The following is a 24256-nucleotide window of genomic DNA, read 5'->3' as shown; positions in this document are numbered from 1 at the left end:
TTACAGAGCACAACTGGTAGACATGAAGAGAGATTGTTGTTTCATGGTAATCAATCTGCCAATACACACGTCACAGTTCAAAGAGTAAACTAACTTAGCTCCTCCAATGACTGACATGTTTGTAAATGTGACTATCAGATGGTCACACAGACTGTCTGTAAACAAATTGCAGGATTTCCAGTGATAAATGATCCAAGACATTCACAAAACCATTAAGATTGACCTATATTTTCTGTCCTGAAAAATAGGCCAAAGCCCAAATTAAGGGCCAGTAGGGCTAGCACATGCATGTAAACGCCATCAGCTCCACAGTAATTGTGGGGTGTAAGGCAACATCGTGCTAGCCTTGAATGGGGAGACATACCCTGGAGGCATAGCTGTTGACATGTAAATAGTGAGGACAGAAGCTGAAATGACAGCACAGACATCAGGCTTGTACCACTAGTTCTGCTTGACTTGGGTTTGGCCTTGGTGCCTAAATTAAGAGTCTGGATGTCAGAATACCAGTACTCATATCATGTCAATAAGTAGGTTGATTTTATTAATTACCAATGGAGGATACGTATCTGTCTTTTAAATCATGTGGCTTAGAGATCATTGTACATCATCTTACAAGGCAAGAGCTCAGAGAGGGTCAGAATACAAAGTGATACGTTATCTTTCACAGTCTCTGATGTATCAATTTTTTTCCATTGGTCCAAATCTGATAAAGTATGCAAGTTTTTGTATTACTATTTTCAAAGGTACCAAAATAATGGATCCCTACATTCCACTGTTTGGTGTCCTTTCATCTGGGAATAAGCTACAGCCGTGAAGGAATTTAGTTATTGTCAAGGGTGCACATAAAAATTGATGGATGGACGAATGAACTTGAAGTATGGGTGTAAAATTTCAAAGATTAATTTACATGGCACTAGCATTATCAGACAGATATTTTAAGATAATTCCAGTGATATGCATGTCATTTTCCTGTGATACATATTGAGAAAGTTATGAATCTCTAAAAGCAGTGAAAATGCATTAATTTCTGGCCAAATTTAATTTCAAAGTTAAACTAAAAAATTTGGCACACAAAACATGGACAGAAAAAAAAATAATTAAGAGCTGAGAATTAACAAACACTCCCTACATTGTTAAAATACATAGTAAGTAATAAATACACTGTGTGCAGAATTATTAGGAAATTCTCAGTTCTAAGTATTATTTGTATTAATCACCAACCACAGTGCTTTAGGTAAATCCAAAATGTTAAACTTCAAACAAGAATGTTTAAGAAAGTAAAAGTGAGGTTTAGTCTTTCTTAGGAGAATATCAATATGTGGACAATTATTAGGCAACTATTGGTGTGCAGAATTATTATGCAACTAAATGAAAATCACACATTTTCCCCATCATCTTTTTGATTTTCATTTGTTTAAGGGAGAATTATAAACAAACAACTCAAAACCTTCCAATAGAAATTGATAGAAACATATATATATACACACACACACACACAGCGGCTGAAATAAGTATTGAACACATCACTAAATATACTTCCAAAGGTGCTATTATTGACCTGAAGATTTCACCAGATGTTGGGCAAAACCCAAGTAATCCATACATACAAAGAAAGTAGAATAAATAAGATCAAAGTAGAATAAATAAGCTCAAAAATTGTGTGTAAAAATGTGAAATGTTTTATATATCGTAAAATAAGAATACAGCAAATAAAATATTTTGTGTATGTAGTCAACCAGAACAGCAAGGAATACAAAGTTATCAATGTCCCTTCCCCATCGTTCCTGTCATACTGTGTTGCATGTTTTTGTTTCCACATTAGGGGCAAAAGTCCTGTTTTTGTTTTAATTCCCCGTTTTAAAAAACACCATTCAAGCAACAGGTTTTTCGTCATGTTTTTGAGATTGTAGGGTGAAAGCTGCTGCTGGCTACTAGTGTGGACTGAATGGATGGCAACAATGGGAAAATTAAATGCCAGTATTTTAAGGGGAATAGCCCGTCAGCAACATATTGATAAAAAAAAAGAAAGAAAAAGAAGTATGAACTAGTTCATTTTTGGAATGTGAACTTAGTTCAAAATTTTGAATTATGAACTATAAACTGAATTAGTTTATTTTAGGAATGGTAAACTGAACTTTGAATTTGATCGCATAGAAAATGAACTTTGCCAACACTGTTTGCATGCATGTGATGGAGCATTGTCCTGCATAAAAAAAGATGCAGACATCTTCCTGTGCCACTGCCTGAAGAAAGTGTCTTGTAAAAACTGATAGTATGTTTTGGGAGTTCATTTTCTTCAACCCGAAAAGGTCCAACCAGCTTATCGTTAATAATAATACCAGCGCATACCAGTATCCCATTCTCCACTTTGCTGCCGTCTGAGTCAAAGTGGAGCTCTACGTCCATTAGTGATCCAGCCACATGCCCATCCATCTGGTCCAAAATTCACTCTCATCAGTCCATAAAACCATGTGGAAATCAGTCTTCAGATATTTCTTGGCCCAGTCTAGACGCTTCAGCTTTTGTGTCTTGTTCAGTGGTCGTCTTTTTTCAGCTTTTCTTACCGTGGCCATGTCTCAGAACACTGAACTTCAGAATCAGAATCATCTTTATTTCCCGAGTATGTCCAAAAAACACACAAGGAATTTGTCTCTGGTAATTGGAGCCGCTCTAGTACAACAACAGTCACTTGACAGAGAACACTTTTGAGACATAAACACATTGACCAAAAAAAAAAAAAAAAAAAAAAAAAAAAAAAAGTCACTGAGCAATAAAGGATTGCCTCTTGTACTTCGAGGTATTCCAGGTAGGTTGAAGTTCTGAAGTATGACAAAACTTGAAGATAATGGGTTCCTGGTATTTAACGTTTGATTCTTCTCAAATCCTTGGCAGTTAATTTGCGTCTTTTTCCCTCAACACGTTTCTTGCTACCCTGTTGACTATTCGCAACAAAATGTTTGATGGTGCTATGATCACGCCCCAATAGCTTTGATATTTCAAGAGTGCTGCATTCCTCTGAGAGACTTTTGATAATTTTGGACTTTACAGAGTCAGTTATATCTCTTTTTGGCCCATTTTGCCTAAAGAAAAGAAGCTGCCTAATAATTATGCACAACTTTAGGTGTTCCTCTCCTTAAGCCACACCTACACTCATTACACAAATACGCTGTACCTGCTATGCTTAAATCTAGCAGCATTCAAGTTTATCCAGGTGCGAGCCTGGAAATATGCATAAAAGCGATTATATGGTCAAAATACATACTTGCCTAATAATTCTGCACATGGTGTAAAGCACAGTATTTCTATAGGTTGTATAATACTGTAATTTCGGTGCTTCGGTTTTCGGCCTTTGTTTCCTCATTTTCGGTTTTTGTTTCAGACGAGAATTTTCATTTTGGTGCATCACTACAAATTACTGGTATCCTACTTTGCAATGTTTTATATCACCAGGTTTATAAGACAATATCACGACATGCGGGTCAAATGATGTAGCCATACATCTTCTTTTAGGACATTTTTTTTTATATCTGTTTACCATGACAGGAACAAAAGTCAACAGATATTTATTTAAGGACAGCTGTTTTATTGAAACCAATTTGCAAGGCACAGTAAGATTGGAATCATCAGAGCACATCTAAAGAAAGAGCAAACTAATCCAGTTCAATTGTGGGTGAAACTAGGCCAGATTTATATTATGTGCGTAAGAACCAGACAACCATTGTTCTTACGACTCCAGATGATTTGTAGGCATGTATGTTTGTTTGTATTACAAATGCTATCTGCTGTGCTGCACATTTTGTTGGTCCCCGACAGTCATCTCTTGACATACTGTACATGTGAAAAAGAGCTTATACATTCAGCTGGGTCCTCATTTCATTTTTGCTTCATTGATTTCTTGTTTTAACATTAAAAATCCAACAGCTACCCAGAGAATCTGAAGAATGGTCACGGGGGAATATATTCACTCAGGTCTAATATTATGAATGCACACAAACAACAGCCAGTAAAAACATCTGCAAAGTCTGTAAAGCTGTGAGTAAAGGTGATGCACTGAAACACTTCTATATTCATCAAAATCATCGCATTTTAAATTATTGATCAGGCCCTACATTTCCCCAGTTTTTCAGACTGAAGAAGAGGTGTCTATAAATAGCCTGCAGCAGGTGCTCCATAGCTAGAAGTATTGCCATTGTTTCCCTGTCTAGCTGCTATGGTAAACACTAATGAAAAATGAACATATAAACATTGTAGGCTAGGGATAAAACCTATTAGATAAGATCAAATTTATCGATGCCCGATCCCCAAATAGCTCACCTCTTGCTATATCAACTACAGCAATAAGCTTATCGTCATCAAATCCAACCTCTCTCATTCAGGCCCAGTGCCTCATGCTTTGGCAAATATACACTATTCTGATGAAACAACAAAGCTATCCAGAGGGTGTTGGATGTTTCTAAGTGAGTGTGCCAAGTCCTGGATCTCACAAGGTCATATGGCACAAAAAGAGATGCTTCCCGTAAGGCCAGTGTATCCATGCGACAGGGTTGAAAACGAGTAAAAAAAATTAAAAAAAACTGCCTTGTTTGTACCGGCAAACTACCCATGAAAAGGTTGATTAAAATATAACACAAAATCAAACATTGATTCAACACTTAAGCTTACCAAGAGAAATTAAATGAGCAGAGAAAGGCAATGGCAAGTGTGTCAAAAAGAGAATAAAGTCGATTTAAAAAAGAGAATATAGTATTTCCATTTAGAAACAATGACTGGTCAACCACTAACAGAGACTCCACTGATAGTCGAATGCTATGAAATTAAATCACTCCATGTAATTAGAAACAAACCAAGGTGCTCCAATCTTTTTAAATGAAACAAGTTGGAACTGGACCCAGCAAGCAGCAGGTTCCGACACAGTAGTGAATGGATGAGTGACTCTGAGGGGAGAGATACAAATGACTCCAGACAGGAACAAAAGAGTGATGCTGGAGAGCATGGGGAGAAGCTGTAACACTGTCATGCCAAAATAAAGTCTTAGTTTTTAGCATACTGGAAATGCTGACCATAAGGATCGACATTGAGGACTTGTGTATAATGTAAAAGTTCATTATCATCCAACTAACTAGTACCCCAATACTGGTTATGATTCTGTTGAAAGGTGAGATGAGTAATTAATGTCCTGTGGACAAGTATTCATGTGCAGTGTTTCCTTAAATGACTCCATTACTATCTACAATATACAAGAATATTTTAAAAAATAAATACATAAAAAAATTGAGTGTAACGTGCAATAATTCAGATCCCAAATGCCCTAATAATTTGTTGTCTGGTTAGAATCTGAGAAGAGCAGAGTAACTTCAGTAGGAGGGAATATACGGTTTTCTACATTTGTGGTCATTAGTAGAGACAAGTGTAACAATCAACATATTGATCATTCAAAATTCTGTTGATTGTGCTGAATTGATTGTTGATTATTGCGTCAACAACTTGATACTAGCTATGGCAGCTACATCCCTGCTTTGGGAAAAGCTCTGGGCAGCGTCGTTCTGCTCGGCACGATACTGGCATTGAAACGAGTTGACAACATTCATATTGAGATTCACCCATTTCAAATAAAAGTATCTTTTACAATAACAATGAATCAATTAATTGTTTATTTGTCAATCAGGGACATTATTTAGTAAAATGCCCACAACTTGTCATTACTATATCCAGTGTTGCACATCAGTGGTGCTCATGCGAACAAAGTATTAAAAGCACACCAGATTCAAGTGTGTCACTGTGCATTTGCGTACCAAGCATTTTGCCTTTTTTTTTTTTTACAACTTTATCAAACGCACAAATATTTTGAGTGAATGTACTTAATGAACTGATATATTCCTCTCTCAGTTCAACTGAACTCAGCCACTAGCATATGCCACACAAAGTACCCCACAAACTGCGACACTTGCAGGGTGGTGACGGCGGCTGAGTGCGGAGGGGTCTTCCTGGTCATCTAAGTCTCACCGCGCAGAGGCTAAGACCATCCTTCAAAATATGTCTTCATGCCAAATCAGCTGATCACGTGGTCCTTCGTAAAATAGGTTCATCAATGAGGTCGGTGAGTCAGGATGAAAATTAGCACACAACAACCTCTGGTGCTCCTTTGAGAACCAGAACAAAATTATGTGCACCCCTGACTATATCCAACCTTACTTTACAATAATACAATTGCGGGGAAATCAATGATACCTGCTTAACTCATTCATTGCCATTGATGGCTATACAGTAGAAGTCATATATCCATGTTAACTCGGAGGGCTGCCAGTGAATGAGTTTCATGTGACTCTGGGGAAACGGAACAAAGACTTGGATGACATCTTGATCTTCTGTAAATTAGCTAATTTAGTAAAGTCACATGGGTGAGCCAAACTAGAAAGCCATAAGGGTTGTAAGATAAACAATGTGTGCGACTCAGGGGTCTTGTCAAGAGTGTAAGTGAAAGAGTGTGGCCTCTCTAATGACCAATCAACACCCTCCTTGCTGCCATGGCATCTGTTAGTAGTACTCAACCGGCCTCCGATTTGAGTGCGCTTCTGCCATGAACTCAACATGCCACCGGGATCCAATCAAACAGTGGAATAACCAAGCTTTGGGTCAAGGACCAATTCTGACATTTCGCAGAATGCCAACATTCAACCTTTTCTAAAAGTTCTACTACACGTGTTTTGCTCTATGAATACAGAAGGTGAAAAGAGAGAGGAGAAAAGGAGAGAGGGGAGGGGAGAAAAAAAATCACAATTCTGCTTGAGGAGGCTACAGCAAAGAACAAAGACATATATCGAACAAGCGAACAGTAGGTGACACTGAGAGCTACAGATCTCTGAGGATACAAGAAACATTTCATAATAAAACAGCATGTGAATAAAAGGCCAAATTGTGTTTGCTGTATGATTTTAATTTCTAGATTTCGTTGGACTTCCCATGGGCTCACCACCTGTGGGAGGGGCCATAGGGGTCGGGTGCAATGTGAGCTGGGCGGTGGCCGGAGGCGGGGACCTTGGCGATCCGATCCCCGGCTACAGAAGCTGGCTCTAGGGACATGGAATGTCACCTCTCTGGCAGGGAAGGAGCCTGAGCTGGTGTGTGAGGTCGAGAAGTTCCGACTAGATATAGTCGGGCTCGCCTCCACACACGGCTTGGGCTCTGGTACCAGTCCTATCGAGAGGGGTTGGACTCTCTTCCACTCTGGAGTTGCCCACTAGAGGGGGGCGCAGAGAAGATGTGGGTATACTTATTGCCCCCCCGGCTCAGCGTCTGTACGTTGGGGTTCACTCCGGTGGACGAGAGGGTAGCCTCCCTCCGCCTTTGGGTGGGGGGACGGGTCCTGACTGTTGTTTGTGCCTATGCACCAAATAGCAGTTCAGAGTACCCACCCTTTTTGGAGTCCTTGGAGGGGGTGCTGGAGAGCGCTCCCGCTGGGGACTCCATCGTGGGGGACTTCAATGCTCACGTGGGCAATAAGGGTGTCCACATGTGCACTTGGCACCAGGACACGCTAGGTCGCAGTTTGATGATCGACTTTGTGGTCGTCTCATCTGACTTGAAGCCGCATGTCTTGGACACTCGGGTGAAGAGAGGGGCGGAGCCGTCAATTGATCACCACCTGGTGGTGAGTTGGCTCCGATGGTTGGGGAAGATGCCGGTCCGACGTGGCAGGCCCAAACGTATTGTGAGGGTCTTCTGGGAACGTCTGGCAGAATCCCCTGTCAGAAGGAGTTTCAACTCCCACCTCCAGCAGAACTTCACCCACGTCTCTGGGGAGGCGGGGAACATTGAGTCTGAGTGGACCATGTTCCGCGCCTCTATTGCCGAGGTGGCCGACCGGAGCTGTGGCCGTAAGGTAGTCTGTGCCTGTCGTGGCGGCAATCCCCGAACCCGTTGGTGAGGGATACCGTCAAGCTGAAGAAGGAGTCCTATCGGGCCTTTTTGGCCTGTGGGAATCCTGAGGCAGCTGATGGGTACCAGCTGGCCAAGCGGAATGCAGCTTTGGTGGTCGCCGAAGCAAAAACTCGGGCATGGGAGAAGTTCGGTGAGGCCATGGAGAAAAACTTCTAGGAAAGGCTTCGAGGAAATTCTGGTCTGGTCTGATTCAGGAGGAGCAGTGTGGTTTTCGTCCTGGCCGTGGAACAGTGGACCAGCTCTACACCCTCTGCAGGGTCCTCGAGTGTGCATGGGAGTTCGACCAACCAGTCTCCCTGTGTTTTGTGGACTTGGAGAAGGCATTCGACCGTGTCCTTCGGGGAGTCCTGTGGGGGGTGCTTTGGGAGTATGGGGTACCGAACCCCCTTATACGGGCTGTTCAGTCCCTGTACGACCGGTGTCAGAGCTTGGTCCGCGTTGCCGGCATAAAGTCCGACTCGTTTCCGGTGAGGGTTGGACTCCACCAACGTTGTCACCGATTCTGTTCATAACTTTTATAGACAGAATTTCTAGGCGCAGCCAAGGCGTAGTGGGGGTACAGTTTGGTGGCCTCAGAATTGCTTCTTGCAGATGATGTGGTTCTGTTCGCTTCATCAAGCCGTCATCTCCAATTCTCACTGGGGCGGTTTGCAGCAGAGTGTGAAGAGAGTAGAGCCACTGCTCCTCCACATCGAAAAGAGCCAGATGAGGTGGCTGGGGCATCTGATTCGGATGCCTCCCGGACGCCTCCCTGGAGAGGTGTTCCGGGCACGTGCCACCGGGAGGACACCCCGGGGACGACCCAGGACACGCTGGAGAGACTATGTCTCTCAGCTGGCCTGGGAACGCCTCGGGATCCCCCTGGAAGAGCTGGATGAAGTGGCTGGGGAGAGTCTGGGTGTCCCATCTAAAGCTACTACCACCGCTACCCGACCTCAGATAAGTGGTAGAAAATGGATGAATGGATGGATTTTGTTGGCTAGGGTAAAGGTCTGAACAGTTAAACACACAAATGTATTATTTTCATAATCAAGCTCCAGCAGCCTATTTAAAAAGTAGAGCAAAATTACAAGCACCATCATTTATGCCATCCATCCATTCTCAATACCGTTTATCCTGTTCAGGGTCGCAGGATGCCGGAGCCTATCCCACCTGACTTCAGGCGAAAGATGGACTACACCCTGAACTCATTGCCAGTCAGTCGCAGAGCCCATACAGTGGGGAAGGAAAGTATTCAGACACTCTTAAAGTTCTCTCTTTGTTATATTACAGCAGTTTGCTAAAATCATTTAAGTTCAATTTTTTCCCCTCGATTTACACACAGCACCCCATATTGAGAGAAAAAAAACGAATTGTTGAATTTTCGCAGATTTATTAAAAAAGAAAAACTGAAATATCACACAGCCTCAGTAGTACTCAGACCCTTTGCTCGGCATTTAGTACAGGAACCAGATCGTGTCTAGTTCTGTCAGGTTGGATGGTGAATGTTGGTGGACAGCCATTTTCAGGTCTCTCCAGAGATGCTCAATTGGGTTTAAGTCGGGGCTCTGGATGGGCCATTCAAGAACAGTCACTGAGTTGTTCTGAAGCCACTCCTTTGTTATTTTAGCTGCGTGCTTAGGGTCATTGTCTTGTAGCAAGGGGAAGCTTCGGCCCAGTCTGAGGTCCTGAGCAAACTGGAGAAGGTTTTCGTCCAGGATATCCCTGTACGTGGCCACATTCATCTTTCCTTCGATTGCAACCAGTCGCGCTGTCCATGCAGCTGAAAAACACCCCCACAGCATGATGCTGCCACCAACATGCTTCACTGTTGGGACTGTATTGGACAGGTGATGAGCAGTGCCTGGTTTTCTCCACACATAGTGCTTAGAATTAAGGCCAACAAGTTATATATTGGTCCGCATCAGACCAGAGAATCTTATTTCTCACAATCTTTGAGTCCTTCAGGTGTTTTTGAGCAAACTCCATGCGGGCTTTCATGTGTCTTGCACTGAGGAGAGGCTTCCGTCGGGCCACTCTGCCATAAAGCCCCGACTGGTGGAGGGCTGCAGTGATGGTTGACTTTCTAGAACTTTCTCCCATCTCCCGACTGCATTTCTGCAGTTCAGTTATATTGATCTTTGGATTCTTCTTTACCTCTCTCACCAAGGCTCTCTTCCGATTGTGATTTTCTGGGAATCTTGGTGAAGAAATCATTTGAAAATATAAAAACTTCCAGAGATGTATAGAAATAATAAAATAATAAACTGTCGCATATTAATATGTCTCTGTTTCCTACCCAGTTAAATCACTGTTGATAATTATTGTGAGAAATCATTAATATAATGAGTGCATTCAAATCGATGAATATCAATATTTAGTAGTAAGAACATAATGAAAGATAATTTGAGCAAACTGTTTATATCAGAAGTGTGTATCAAACTGGTAGACCAAGTACCCAAGAAATAGCTGTCAGTTGCAAAAAGGTTGGTAACCCCTATACTAGATCTATTGTGGATATAATTGCATACCAGGATAACAATAGTGTTTAGTTCAAACATGTATAGTTGGTTGCTAGTTTTACTGAATGTTTCCTGGTTGCTCTGTAATTTATGTATCCTATAAATGGACACGGGCAGGGGGGGTTGGGGGGATCATGCAAAATGAATCATACGGGTAATAACTTGTGTGAGGTGTCTTTGCTCCCTGTCTTTGCTGCCTGTGCTGAGTTTTTAGAAAGAATAAATTGTGCCCATAATTGCGGCATGAATGTAGTTGTAAACTGATATGCTGATCTCTTAAGTTTGCTTTGTGACTGGAAACAATCTGGCTGGAGGGAGTGGGTGAGGACAGGTAGCATCTGTCCCCACCTACTGCCTTGGCAGCTTTTGCATCATCTGCTAGCTTTGGCAGCATCCTGGAAGCACATCAATATGGCTTTATGTAGCCAGGACCGCTAGTAGCTAGCATGCCAGTCACGCTCTCAAGCAACACTCACTCACAGTATGAGCATCCAAAGAGCAGTGAGCCAACAGAGCTAAGCACAACTGAGCTCGCATTGAACAGGAAGGCCAAGTCTCCCTGGACCTGCAGTGGGGGAAAAGGGCCAGTGTCTGTCATCTATTCACATATGTGTGTTTAGAAGTGTAGAGCAGAGTCCACACATGTACACTCCTACCATTGCTTTGAGCTTTATTTCCATGCTTTGCCCCAACAATCATTAAGTGGATGAATACATACTATCCTAGCTTGTCACTTCATTAGTCCAGAGAATTATTCTTGAGAAATTCACTTGGAATCTACTGTTATTTACATTGCAGAAATTATAACATAACCCGATTATCACTGTAACTGTTGAGGCAGATAGAAAGGATCAAAAACATCCATGGGAGTTAACAGGAGCAAAACATCCTAAATGGTGTGCACATGAACACATTTTCTATTTCCACAGTAAAATGAGAGAAAAAAAAAGTTGGATCGTAAAGGTCATGCATCATTAGGTACAAAGCCTATATTACATTCAGAAAGGTTCGATAGCCCTTCTGGCATAACATCAGAGACCCTCAGAAGTCTCATGAGACCCTCCTACACAGTCGTTCTGTCCAATTGAAACAGCAAACAGATCATTTCAGTAGATTCACATTAATCGGCTGTTTACAGGACACGGTCTTCAACTGAAAATTGGTAAGTCGCGCTTGTGATTGTCGAAAGCTTCTTCAGCAAAGTGTGCACCATGCAACCAGCGGGGACATTACTTTGATACTTTCGAAGTTTTGAAACTGTATAAACAATAAAGCATAACCAAAAATGGTCAACAAAATAACAGATGTTCAATTAGCTAGTCTAGAGTACGGCTCGTAGAAGGCCACTTCTGAATATTCCATTTTTTTGTCCCTAGCCATTCGCTGGGTGTTTTCAGATGTGTTTTGGGGTGGGTTATTATCCTGTTGGAGCAACCATGCTCTGCAGCTGAGACCAAGCTTTCTGACACAGGATAGCACATTTTGCTCCATAGTGCCTTGATAGTCTTTGAGATTTAATTGATTCAAGACTGATTCAAGACACCCTGTGCCAGATGCAGCAAAGTTCCCTCAGAACATAACAGTATCTCCCATGTTTCAAGGTGCCATGTTATTTTCTTTGTGTACTTGATTTTTCTTTTGTCTATAGTAGGGGTTGAACCGATGAATCGATTATTTGGCACGTCGCCTATACAACCCCACAATGATGGTTAGAGCATGATGTTGATTAATCGCCAATCCTGTGGTTTTTCAATTTGCATTAACAACACTGACGCCTGGAAGGCAGCAGGTGAGGAGGGGTCCTCGCAGCAAATTAGCAGTAGTGAAATGTCATTCTCCCGCAAATTTCTGGATTAGAAGCAGCAACTTTTTAAAGGCCCAGTAAACTGACCAAAAATTTGACACACCATAAGAAAGAGTATTGTTTACAAGCCTTCCCAATTTCATTTATTCATTTTGCATACCACTTATCCTCACTAGGGTCACGGGCGTGCTGGAGATAACCATTCGCACTCACATTCACACCTACGGACAATATAGAGTCTCCAATTAACCTACCATGCATGTTTTTGGGATGTGGAAGGAAACCGGAGTGCCCGCAGAAAGCACAGGGAGAACATGCAAACTGCACACTGGCAAGGCTGGATTTGAACCCGGGTCCTCAGAACTGTGAGGCAGATGCTAACCACTCATCTACCGTGCTGCCCCTTCCAAATTTGAATGAGTAAAAAAATAAATACATAAAAATATTGCAAAGTATGTGAAATCAGGCTTCTAAATTGTCAAAAATTGAGACATTTTTTCAATTTCCAGAGGACTCATACTGGGTGCATTGTGGTTGCATGAACCAGCCTCGTTTTAGCACCGCCCAAAAAAAAATCCAGAAAACTGAGATGGTGAAAAAATGTTTAATGCTATACCTCAGCAATTCAGTACTAAGTTCAGCACTTTCCTTCAAACATATTTAATGTATTTAGAAGGGGAAAAAAGACTATTGGGGCTTTAAGACGAAATGAGGTGATAAACAAAATAAAGGATGCTCTTTTTTTCTCAAAATGTACTCACTGAGTTATATATTCATTCAGCACACAAAACCATTGTCTGCTATTATCGTTATAATGACTAAGAATTTATTTTAAGAACACTGGTTGTTGTAGGCCATTAAGAGAAAGAAAGAAAAAGAAAAAAGAAAGAAAACTGTCTCATTGCAGGCCTGCCTGCCAACATGTGGGTGTCATTGGCACAGTGCTGATTAAAGAAGGTGTGAAAGCCAGTTAACACAGGGAGTCGAAAGACGAGCACACTGACCATTTTGAAAAGTGCCCTTTTCATTGGACAACTTGGACAACAGTCTGGTGCCTTTTGATTTTAACATCACACTGGTCATGTGATAGTGTCACGCATGGATTTAGTTTCAGGGCCTGCAAGACCAGGATGTGGTGAGGAAGGCAAAACAGTTTGCAACATCAGCAAAACCACATAAGCTTTCCATTGACTCAGGCGTGACTCTCAGTCACTGTTATGTTATCGTAACCTGGACTTTTTTGCCTGGTAGAGACTACTTAAGAACGGACAAAGAGACAATTAACTTTTGTACCGTAAATCAGGGGAAGTCACAATTAAGACTATAGACACGACAGTCTTCCACTGTATAGCCTAACTATCAGGTTGTTAAGTTTATCATACTTTTATTTAGAGTCATGTCTGCTTCAGTGAGGTCATAGGAAGATAACGTAAAACTGAAGCGATGCTTTTTGCCATAAGAAGCCGATTGCTGTGAGCGACAAAAGGTTTCACATCATGGCCAAAATCTTTCCAGTTATGACTCACAGCTTTAAACCTTTCTGTCTATGACAAAAATGAGCTCCACACAGCAGTGATACAAACTTAATGTGTATGTCCACAAAGATTCGCCAGTTAGTCATCTTCCATAAGCAAAAGCAATTAATCACACAAATGTCTGATGAAAAAAAAGAGTATTCCTTTACTTGACAATCTGAAACCACTTTAAAATGACCATATGACAGCCATTGGCACCTAATTGTAGATAGTATACACAGTATCTAGATGATTTAGAAATGTTTTTTTTTTTTATATGCAATCAGGTCTGAGTCCACAGCTTTGAGTCAAATGACTGAGCTGAATGCATGTCTGACCCGTAGAGTGTGCAAATATTGATGTGTGTAGGTGTGCTCCAGGGAGCACGAGTCCGGATATGAGCCTGACCCTGAATCATATGTGGAGGAAGTGGGTTATTACAGCATAGGCTGGTGGTTTATGAGTTTGCTTTAAAATCCAATAGCAGAACTACATCCAAGGACAACTTTCAGTCTACTCTCTACTTGAGTGAGCAGCTGCACAAGTCCACAAAACACCTCCTTAACGTCAAAACTGAGTGCACAAAATAAGACACTTGTAGCTAGTGTAATGTAATGAAATGTTTGTGTGTGATATTCGACTTACTGGTGACACTGGGTTCTATTGTAAAATATTGCCAATTTTATTTGCAATATTCACAAATGCTAGAATATAACGTTGCCAGCGGTCGCTTTCCAGGCCTGCCTCTCCACCATTTGTCCCGGCGGTGACCGCCGGAATATTTGACCACTGCAAATAGCAAAACAGTTAGCACAACTTGCTGACCCAAACGTGAGCTTTCCAAAACAATCTTTGAGGGGTTAGGGTGCAACGAGAATTGTGGCTACGTTACAAACTGATCAGCAGCAGCAAAATGCAGGATGGGAGGTCAGTCACACACAAGGAAAACGCATTGCACTAATATGTAACTAAAGCATTGCAGCTGAGCTTCAGCTGACTTTCCCCTGACCTTGCTTTCGGAAAAAAAGTCAACCAAGAAGCATACAGAACAATACAGTAAACAGTGATTGCTTATCTTTTTCTTGCAAATGCCACTCAGTTGTAATTCTTAGTTGCTTAGAGTCTAATACACTAACTTGATGCAAACTGCTGCTGCATTACGACAACAACCTTTCTGCAGTCTTTCAGTCCCTATAGTTACACAGTAAACTCTTATCTTTCCAAACCATACGTATTCCTGAGACATAAAAACACCTTTTAAGATTTTCATCAAAATAAATAACTTGTTGGGAGTTAGCGACACTTATCTGCCTATCCCCCAAAAGATTACTGTTTTTTTTTTTTTTAATGTGTAGGAAAATAGTAATGGATGTTATTCATATGGATTCAATTTAGACTAGGAATAATAATGTAATTATGATAAATTAAATGACTAATAATAAAACGAATAAGGCTTGTTGTAGTTTCAAGGGGACCTAAACCTGAGATGTTAAAACTTCCTGTTATATTCTAAATGTGTAAGTATTCATTATCTGATGCTGTTTACTTAAATATACAAAGTATTTATTCTAAAAATATATATACGTTTAAAACACCACATCTACTAGCCTACGGGAGCTGCCATTTTTAAATCATTACGTGCGTAAAGCCGCGAGAAGGTGACATGTATCAGTCCTTCCTTCCGGCCTGCTTTATTTACTGACAAAACCAGACAGTTGATAAATATTCAGCAACCGCCACAACAATTGCTCATACAATGCATTACAGTAATACGCCACCAATGCATTGCAAGGGCCAACTTCAAAATAAAAGCCTACCAAATATTACATGGACATTAATGCTTTATTTAGGTTTTTATTTTACAAACCTAACGGCACCCCACCCAATATAAATGTCACAAAAAGTATGAAAACTGAAATAATGATGATCTCATCTCAAATTACTCACAAAGTGATTCACATAGTGTGAAATCTGGGTCTGTTTAACTGATAAACTTGAGGGAAGCCATGACTTATTCTGTCCTATAAATGGCAACATTTGGATACACAGATTTATTGAACCCTTTGCCATCTAATGGAAGAGCTCAATTGTTCTGCCTGTCACTATATGTTCCCATGGCACCCCTGCTGATTTTTCTCATAGCACCCTTGTTGGGAATCACTGCTTTAGTCAATAATAGTTTCTTAAAACTTTTTGTTCCTCAATAACTTGAATTAATCAATCAATCAATCAATCAATATACCCTTGCTTCCTTTACAGCAGTGTTATTTTCTTCATGATCCAATACCATTATATAGACCAGTATTAAACAAGTATGAGCAGGAACTACATTAATATTGCAGAAATCTTAATACCTACAGTAGCTATCATGTTTCCACACTATAATTCAGGAGGCGCTGCACAGAATGAACAGCCTCTTTGCGTCAAAGGGTCAGGCAAGTTTTAAAAGACATAAAATGAGGTCGCTGATGGGGAAAGGAGATTACCAGTGATAAAAAAAAAAATGACAATGCTTACCTCCATTAATAGCTGTTGGAGATGCCACATGCAGTACCAGATCAAATGTTCTCTCTGGGTTCTCCCTAAAAACAAAAGGGGGAGACATGAATGGTTAAAGAGGATTGATATTATCAGTTCATTTGAGTTGATCCATTAATTATTATCCTTATATCCTTATATTATCCTTGGATACTTACAACAACACTTACACTGTCAATAACAGAATGCTATTCTGATACCATAAAGATACACAGTTATACAAGACAGCATATCTGTGCGGACATAGGGCACATGTTGTCATATCATTAAGGAGGTTAGCAGAGCTGCTAACAAACAGACAGAGCAGCAGACTGACCCAAAAAGCTGTCGAGCCAGCTGGTCTGTCTCTTAAATCCACTACTGAAGAGGGCTCAAATAACGGCTAGCATTTCCTCTTCAGCTCCTCGTTCTCCGTGCATGTAAACGCAAACGTCCATTTCACTTTGTAAAATTGTTAAGGCTTACTTGATTCTGCTGTCCATGTTTTAGCTACCGCATCGCGACAGCTCCGTGCTGTCTGTTGGCGGTTCTGCTTCTCCGCTATCCGACAAATGTCCCCTCCTTCGTCCTGGTCCCGGCGCGTCCCTCTTGCTTATTTGGCCCCTGCAGAAAGCTGCCACATCTCCACATGAAAGGGAACGGTGTCTGTTTCGTCCTTGTTCCGTTAATGTGGGCCCAGTACTAGTCGGGCAGCACAGTGCTTATTTCCCACAACAAACATCACTCCAGGAAGTGCTGTCAGATCGCCAGTGACGTCATCGCGTCGGAGAACGTTTCTCTACGTCTGTTACGTCCACAAACATTCATAATTCGGCACCTGTTTTTAAAACACAAAAAAGATTGCACGATACTTCATGCGTTTATTCATGCTGTGGTAAATAATTAATATTATTATTATTAATAATAATAATGATAATAATGCCATTTAATCCTCCCATAAATCATTAGTCGGGTAAACGCAGCCTACATGGAAAGTCATTAGAGCATCTTGATCTCCATCTTAAAGACCCTGTCAAGTGAATTCAGAGATTTGTTTCTAAGTACAGTACTTTATATTTGCGTAACTGATGCCAGATTGCGCCGTCTGAATGTTAATTGGAGACGGTCAGTGTGGATTGTTGTTTGTCTATATGTGCCCTGCGATTGGCTGGCAAAAAGTCCCGGGTGTACCCCACCTCTTGCGCAAAGTCAGCTGGGATATGCTCCAGCTCATCCGCAACCCTGAGGTCAAGTGCTATATAAAATCAATGGATGGTTAAAAAAAAAAAAAGCATGACTCTTAGTTAGCGGCATGGTGGGCGACTGGTTAGAACGTGTGCCTCACAGTTCAATCCCCGGCCCCGCCTGTGTGGAGTTTACATGTTCTCCCCATGCCTGCGTGGGTTTTCTCCGGGCACTCCGGTTTCCTCCCACATCATGAAAACATGCGTGGTAGGTTAATTGACAACTCTAAATTGCCCGTAGCTGTGAATGTGAGTGCGGATGGTTGTTTGTTTGTATGTGGCTTGCAATTGTACGGTGGCAACCAGTTCAGGGGGTACCCTGTCTCCTGCCCGATGATGGCTGGAATAGGCTCCAGCACTCCCGCGACCCTTGTGAGAATAAGCGGCTCAGAAAATTGATGGATGTATTCTTAGTTACTTAATGGCAAAAGAGGTCGAGTGAGCCACAGATCCAAAACAGCACCCCTTATTATTATTTTTGTTGTTTGTTTGTTTGTTTTTTGTTTTTTCAACCTGCCTGTTCAGCTGCATGGACTTGCAGAGTGATGGATCTGTATGCCTTTGTGCTGGAATAGTTTTGCTGTGCAACAGGGGAGTTTGAAATACTCCCTCTGCTTATTTTTCCATTATCCATCCATCCATTTTCTGAGCCGCTTCTCCTCACTAGGGTCGCGGGCGTGCTGGAGCCTATCCCAGCTGTCATCGGGCAGGAGGCGGGGTACACCCTGAACTGGTTGCCAGCCAATCGCAGGGCACATAGGAACAAACAACCATTCGCACTCACAGTCATGCCTACGGGCAATTTAGAGTCTCCAATTCATGCATGTTTTTGGGATGTGGGAGGAAACCGGAGTACCCGGAGAAAACCCACGCAGGCACGGGGAGAACATGCAAACTCCACACAGGCGGGGCCGGGGATTGAACCCGGGTCCTCAGAACTGTGAGGCTGACGCTCTAACCAGTCGACCACCGTGCCTATTTTTCCATTATTCTGATGTTTATTTAAAATGCAGCCAGACAGGTTATAGGGGGGCAGACAGAGGGACAGAGTGGACAAGTGGACTAGGGGTGAAAACCACAGAAGCAATAGTGAGACAGTCTAGATATTTGAACACAAGTAACATTACAAAAGTTATTTTTGGATTTAGGGGGGACTAGTGAAGAAGACATTCAATAACTAACCAAGAGAACCAGATAAGAGAGGACAGAAAAGGGCAGGACAAGATGTGGGAAAATGAGCAAGACAGTGTGACTGTCGAGTGGTGCGGTGGGATTCTTTTTTAGTGTCTAAACACCTGTAAGAACTTATGAGTTGATATGTTAGTTTCACCTATGTTGTTATTAGTGATTCCAGCACTAGTAATTAAAGCCTATAGTGTTTCTATCGAACTTATTAGTGAATGAACACCATATCACATGCATGTTAGTCAACTGGTGTACGGTGTTGCTGAGCCCCCCCGCCACAACGAGGGGAATGGTGAGCGAGTCAGCGAGCCCGTCCAGTAGGGGACCCAACCAGGGGGACGCCACCGACCAACCAGGACCAGGGAGGTCCCGACCCCGACCGAAGCACCCCTACCAGTCCCAAAGGGAGGGGCACAGGCACCGGACCACCGCCCCCATGCCACCTCCCAACCCCCCACCCAGCAAGCCCCACCGCTGCCACCGCACCCATCACCCCCGGAGAGCATGGGGGCCCCAACCACCAACAGGGCCCAACACAGAAGACAGCCAAGCTACCAGACCCAACAAAAAAGGGTCATAGCTCATCAAAGCGAGCCCAAGCACCCGTCATGACAAAAGGCCACAAGCTCTAAACAGGAAGCCAAGCCAAACCCCGCACACACAAACCGATGTTTGCCCCAAACAACCACCTCAACAACGTTACATCCAACCCCCAGCCGAAACACTAATCAATGAATACCAAGTCATCCGGGCCAGCCCCACACACACACCATCCCCCAGCCCACAGGTCCGACACCTATACCGGCCGCAAAGAACCCCGAGCCAAATGTCTACCCCAGTCCAAGCCGGGGCCGCCAAGAAAATGGACGCTCACAACCCGGACACCCCCCATCCAAACCACGCAAACTTACCCGACTCAGCCCGTTACTCTAATTTGACAACACAAGAAGGAGAGATTTCAGAGCACAATGGTACAATGCCTAACCAGTTGGGAATTTTGGCATGATACTTCAGTGCTTCAGAAGCAAACTGAAATATCTCTGGCAGCTAGTCTCAATTTACATATTTAACCTAAGGTTTGCAGCAGGTCTCAAATCTTTCATACTTCTTTCCCATCAAGCCTGATCTAATAATCCTTTATCATACGGAGCTACTGCAGCACACAAGGCAATTGGAGGGAAATAGTATTTTATCACATTTGCCCTGGTGTCTGAAATGTATTTTTTACATACGATGGCAGTTAAAATAATAACATGAAAGAGATGTAAGCAAACGTAAACAGTTGTCATACAAAAAAGTTAACTTGACTCTTTAGATGCTATTTCCTATGGGGCTGTCTAAGGCTTTCGTCACATTCACACATGTAGTTCGATACTCTGATTCGTACCATCCATTTTCTATCCCGCTTGTCCTCATTGGAGTCGCAGGTTAGCCGGGGCCCATCCCTATCCTGACATTTGGTCAAGAGACAGTCAGCCAGTCATTCACAGGCCAGAGCCCATATGGACAAACAACCATTCACACTCACATTTGCACCTAAGGGCAAAATAGACTTCAGTTAACCTAAGAAGTATATTTTCGGCATTTGGTAGGGAGAAAGCATGGGGGAAACATGCAAATTCTACCTCAACATGTCCTAACAGAGATTTGAACCAGGATATTCTGACTGTGATCCAAACCAAAGTAGAAAATGACTGTGTAGTGTACATACTCAAAGGTGAGTAATTGTAGTCAAAAGGTGGATCCTCAGTATGTCTGTCTAGTCTAAACTCTATGCTCCTGTACAGCTAAAAGCGGAAGGATTCATGTTTGTTTCATCGTCTGACTCACTAACATGAACTTGTATTTGTCAAGAGACTCAGTTCCTTATTTGTCAGGGGACCAACTCCCTAAAGTCAAACCTGCTGGCAGAATCAATTACTACTCTGACACTTCGATTTCCATCCTGAGGTCGATTAACGTCTGCCTGAACGTTGTCTCTGTTATCAGAAACCAACCAATCTCAGAGGATCTTAAATTCTCTTTAGACTATACTTTACCTTTTCAGTGTTTACAGTTACTCTCATACTCAAGCAGTATTTGTTTGATGGTAAATTGAAATCAAACCTTGGATGTGCCTCTCTCCCCTCTCCAGACATTCTTTTGGATCAGAGCCAGATTTTTACAGGTGGACGAAACGCTAATTAAGTGGCAGCAAAATGAAGCATATGGTTTAGGCAGCAGTATGCATTGAGAATGATTGCAGGACTATATATATCCATCCATCCATTTTCCACCACTTATCCGAGGTCGGGTCGCGGGAGCAGTAGCTTTAGCAGGGATGCCCAGACTTCCCTCTCCCCAGCCACTTCATCCAGCTCTTCCGGGGGGGTCCCGAGGCGTTCCCAGGCCAGCCGGAAGACGTAGTCTCTCCAGCGTGTCCTGGGTCATCCCCGGGGTCTCCTCCCGGTGGGATGTCCCCGGAACACCTCACCAGGGAGGCGTCGGGGAGGCATCCGAATCAGATGCCCCAGCCACCTCATCTGGCTCCTCTCGATGTGGAGGAGCAGCGGCTCTCCTCTGTGATCCTCCCGGATGACTGGACTTCTCACCCTATCTCTAAGGGAGAGCCCGGACAACCTGCGGAGGAAACTCATTTCGGCCGCTTGTATCCGGGATCTTGTTCTTTCGGTCACGACCCACAGCTCGTGACCATAGGTGAGGATAGGAACATAGATCGACCGGTAAATTGAGAGCTTCGCCTTTCAGCTTAGCTCCTACTTTCCGTACCCACTGTAAACAAACAAGCATTCGCACTCACATTCACGCCTAGGGGCAATAGTTGGATGGATGGATGGATGGATGGATGGATGGATGGATGGATGGATCTTCGCTTTTCATGATTTATTTTTCTGGCAACTTTTTACTTTGACCTCTTACTTTTTAAACAAATACATGTACTTTCTACTCCTTACATTTTAGAATTGAGTTAATTCCTTTGAAAACCTTCTAAGGTGAGTGACAATGTAAAAGATGTAAAACTGGGTCAAAACCAAAACGCTGGAAAAAAAAAAAATGAAACTAGCGGAAGTCAACTCGTCAAGTGCGTAGATGGTCATGTGCCTGTGTTTGTCTGAGTCAATATTGAGGAAAGCGAGCAGGGCAAGGTAATCGAAGATGACACCACAGACACCAAAACCCAAGAAACTCGGCACTTTACTTGAATGAACTTTTCTTTTTGGTAGAAACAATGATTCATGGTGCAGGCAGTGCCTTCTGTGCTTGAGTTTTTGACATTCAAGAATTCGCCGTCCAATTAAAAAAAGCACATTCAGGTTTATTATTTAGCTTATGTACATAATACGATTATTGTTACCAGTATATTATTTGTTTCCCCCAAATGGAGTTTTGAGCTTTTCTTTGCTCAGTTGAGGGGTTTAGATCAGGGGATGTTGCTGATCTTTGTCAACTCTGCGCCTGTGAACCCCTTTGAGATTATTTTGTGATTAAGGGCTATACAAATTAACTTGACATGACTATTAATGTGGCAGCAATCCTTTGGGTGCACCACTTTAGTTTGTTAGAAAGCTGGCTTGTTGAAGTCAGGCTACCTGCAGTAAATTATGTCACGTTTGAGCATTAAAATGATTACATTCATTTCCCCATTGCCAAAACCAAACCATAAAAACAAGCTAAAAGTAGCCATGATTGGCTTTCTTTCAACCAGTTTCAGTTTTTTCCACCAGTAATTTGGCGGTGGACAAATAAATGTGTTTTTTTTAATATAACTATTTATGTCAGATATAACTTAATATATTGTATATAGTTTAACAATGTGATGTTGTGCTCTTTGCAGGAATATCCTGTGAGTTTTAGAAAAAAGAGAATTTGAAGATCAATAAATGTATTTTATCGTTGTGCTAGAAAATGTCGATTTACTTTACTTACTCTATAGATGTGTACTTTTGTAATTTTACTTAAATGAGGCAGTGACTTCAGTACTTCTACTTTTACCAGAATTATTTTTTACAATAATTACTGAACACCAGTACATTTGACATCTCTAAGTCATAGACACATTTTTAAAAAAATAAACAGATGGAGGATTTGCTTGGTTGTTTAATTTCACACTTGTTGAGTGGGCAGGCACTCAAGAGACCCAACTATTTGTATACTAACAATAAAAATGGAATTTTTCACATCATGACCTCTTTAAATTTGTAGAATAAGTAGTCAAACCCGAGCACAGCTTGCAGCAAAGACAACACAGTTATAGCCACAGCTACATTTTAAGTGTATGAATGTATTCTGGATTTTCTAATCTTCATCTGACTGCTCTTACACAGACAGACGAAGAAATATCTTTTTGGAAAAGTAAAATTCATGTATCTGTTACCCCCCAAGGTTGATACATTTGCAGAATTGTATTTTTATTATAATTGTCTGAGGGTAAATGTACTTCACAATGTCAATCAAAAAAACACTTGTCAGATTTCATTATACTTAATACTAGTGGAGACACATCATCAGTGGCTTCCAGGACAAGATAACCTTGAAAGGAATCATTATTGTCTACCCATCAACCTTGCAGTTCTCAGTCCGAGCCCTCATATCACTTTAATATTATGGGAAAGTATCTTTGCACCCAGTCAAGGAGATTCAAGATAAGATTTCATTGGGATTACAAGGATTTACTTACATGGTAAATTACATATGTCTCGTATGCTAAATACATCACTGTAAAGGGTCACAGAGGGACAAAATGCACTATGCCAGATGTTTTAATGCTGGAAAATTCTTCAGTGGGATTAGTTCTCAATTCTTCACAGATGCATGCGGCATGGTGGGTGACTGGTTAGAGCGTCTGCCTCACAGTTCTGAGGGTTCAATCCCCGGCCCCGCCTGTGTGGAGTTTGCATGTTCTCTCTGGGCACTCCGGTTTCCTCCCACATCCCAAAAACATGCATGGTAGGTTAATTGACAACTCTAAATTGCCCGTAGGTGTGAATGTGAGTGCGAATGGTTGTTTGTTTGTATGTGCCCTGCGATTGGCTGGCAACCAGTTCAGGGTGTACCCCGCCTCCTGCCCGAAGATTGCTGGGATAGGCTCCAGCACGCCCGCGACCCTAGTGAGGAGAAGCGGCTCAGAAAATGGCTGGATGGATGGATGTTCTTCTGATGGCACTACCGTGAACAAAAATTCCTTATATTGGAAGAATGTTTTGTCATGTAAGTGGTGGTGCAATTAGCATTTCTAGTCTAGCGGTACAAAGATGGCTCAATCAACCGTCATAGTCCAATGTGCATGTCATGAAAACGTTGAAGAAAAAGCACCATCGACAGTATTTGTTTACATCTGTGGCATATTCAGTTTATTGAAGATGCTATCTTATTGTCCATAAATATGAACTTGAGTGTGAATAGTTGTTTGTCTACTGTGCCCTGTGATTGGCTGGCGACCAGTCCAGGTACGACCCCGCCTCGCCCAAATTCAGCTAAAATAAGCTCCAACCCCCCCACGACACTAATCAGCATAAGTGGTATAGAAAATGGATGGATGGACGAATCAGCTCA

General features: G+C 42.2%; 1 protein-coding gene across 3 annotated transcripts in view; it reads right to left on the bottom strand.

Annotated features, from left to right (window-relative positions):
• dennd1b (DENN/MADD domain containing 1B) overlaps positions 1-17060 on the bottom strand; it is a 136049-nt gene extending 118989 nt beyond the window's left edge. The window contains exons 1-2 of one of the 3 annotated variants that reach the window (XM_061778464.1): positions 16761-17060; positions 16275-16339 (exon numbers count right to left, since the gene is read on the bottom strand). In XM_061778464.1, coding sequence (XP_061634448.1) covers positions 16275-16339; positions 16761-16777 — 82 coding nt within the window. In that variant the 5' untranslated portion in view covers positions 16778-17060. The remainder of the gene's footprint in view (positions 1-16274; positions 16340-16760) is intronic. The other 2 variants (XM_061778462.1, XM_061778463.1) reach the window with 2 other exon arrangements.
• Between the last annotated feature and the right edge of the window lie 7196 nt (positions 17061-24256).

This window comes from Phyllopteryx taeniolatus, chromosome 7 (genome assembly GCF_024500385.1).
Source record: "Phyllopteryx taeniolatus isolate TA_2022b chromosome 7, UOR_Ptae_1.2, whole genome shotgun sequence".
NCBI classification, from domain to species: domain Eukaryota; kingdom Metazoa; phylum Chordata; class Actinopteri; order Syngnathiformes; family Syngnathidae; genus Phyllopteryx; species Phyllopteryx taeniolatus.
The sequence above is the reverse complement of the archived record's forward strand: the minus strand, read 5'-3'. Positions and strand labels throughout refer to the sequence as shown.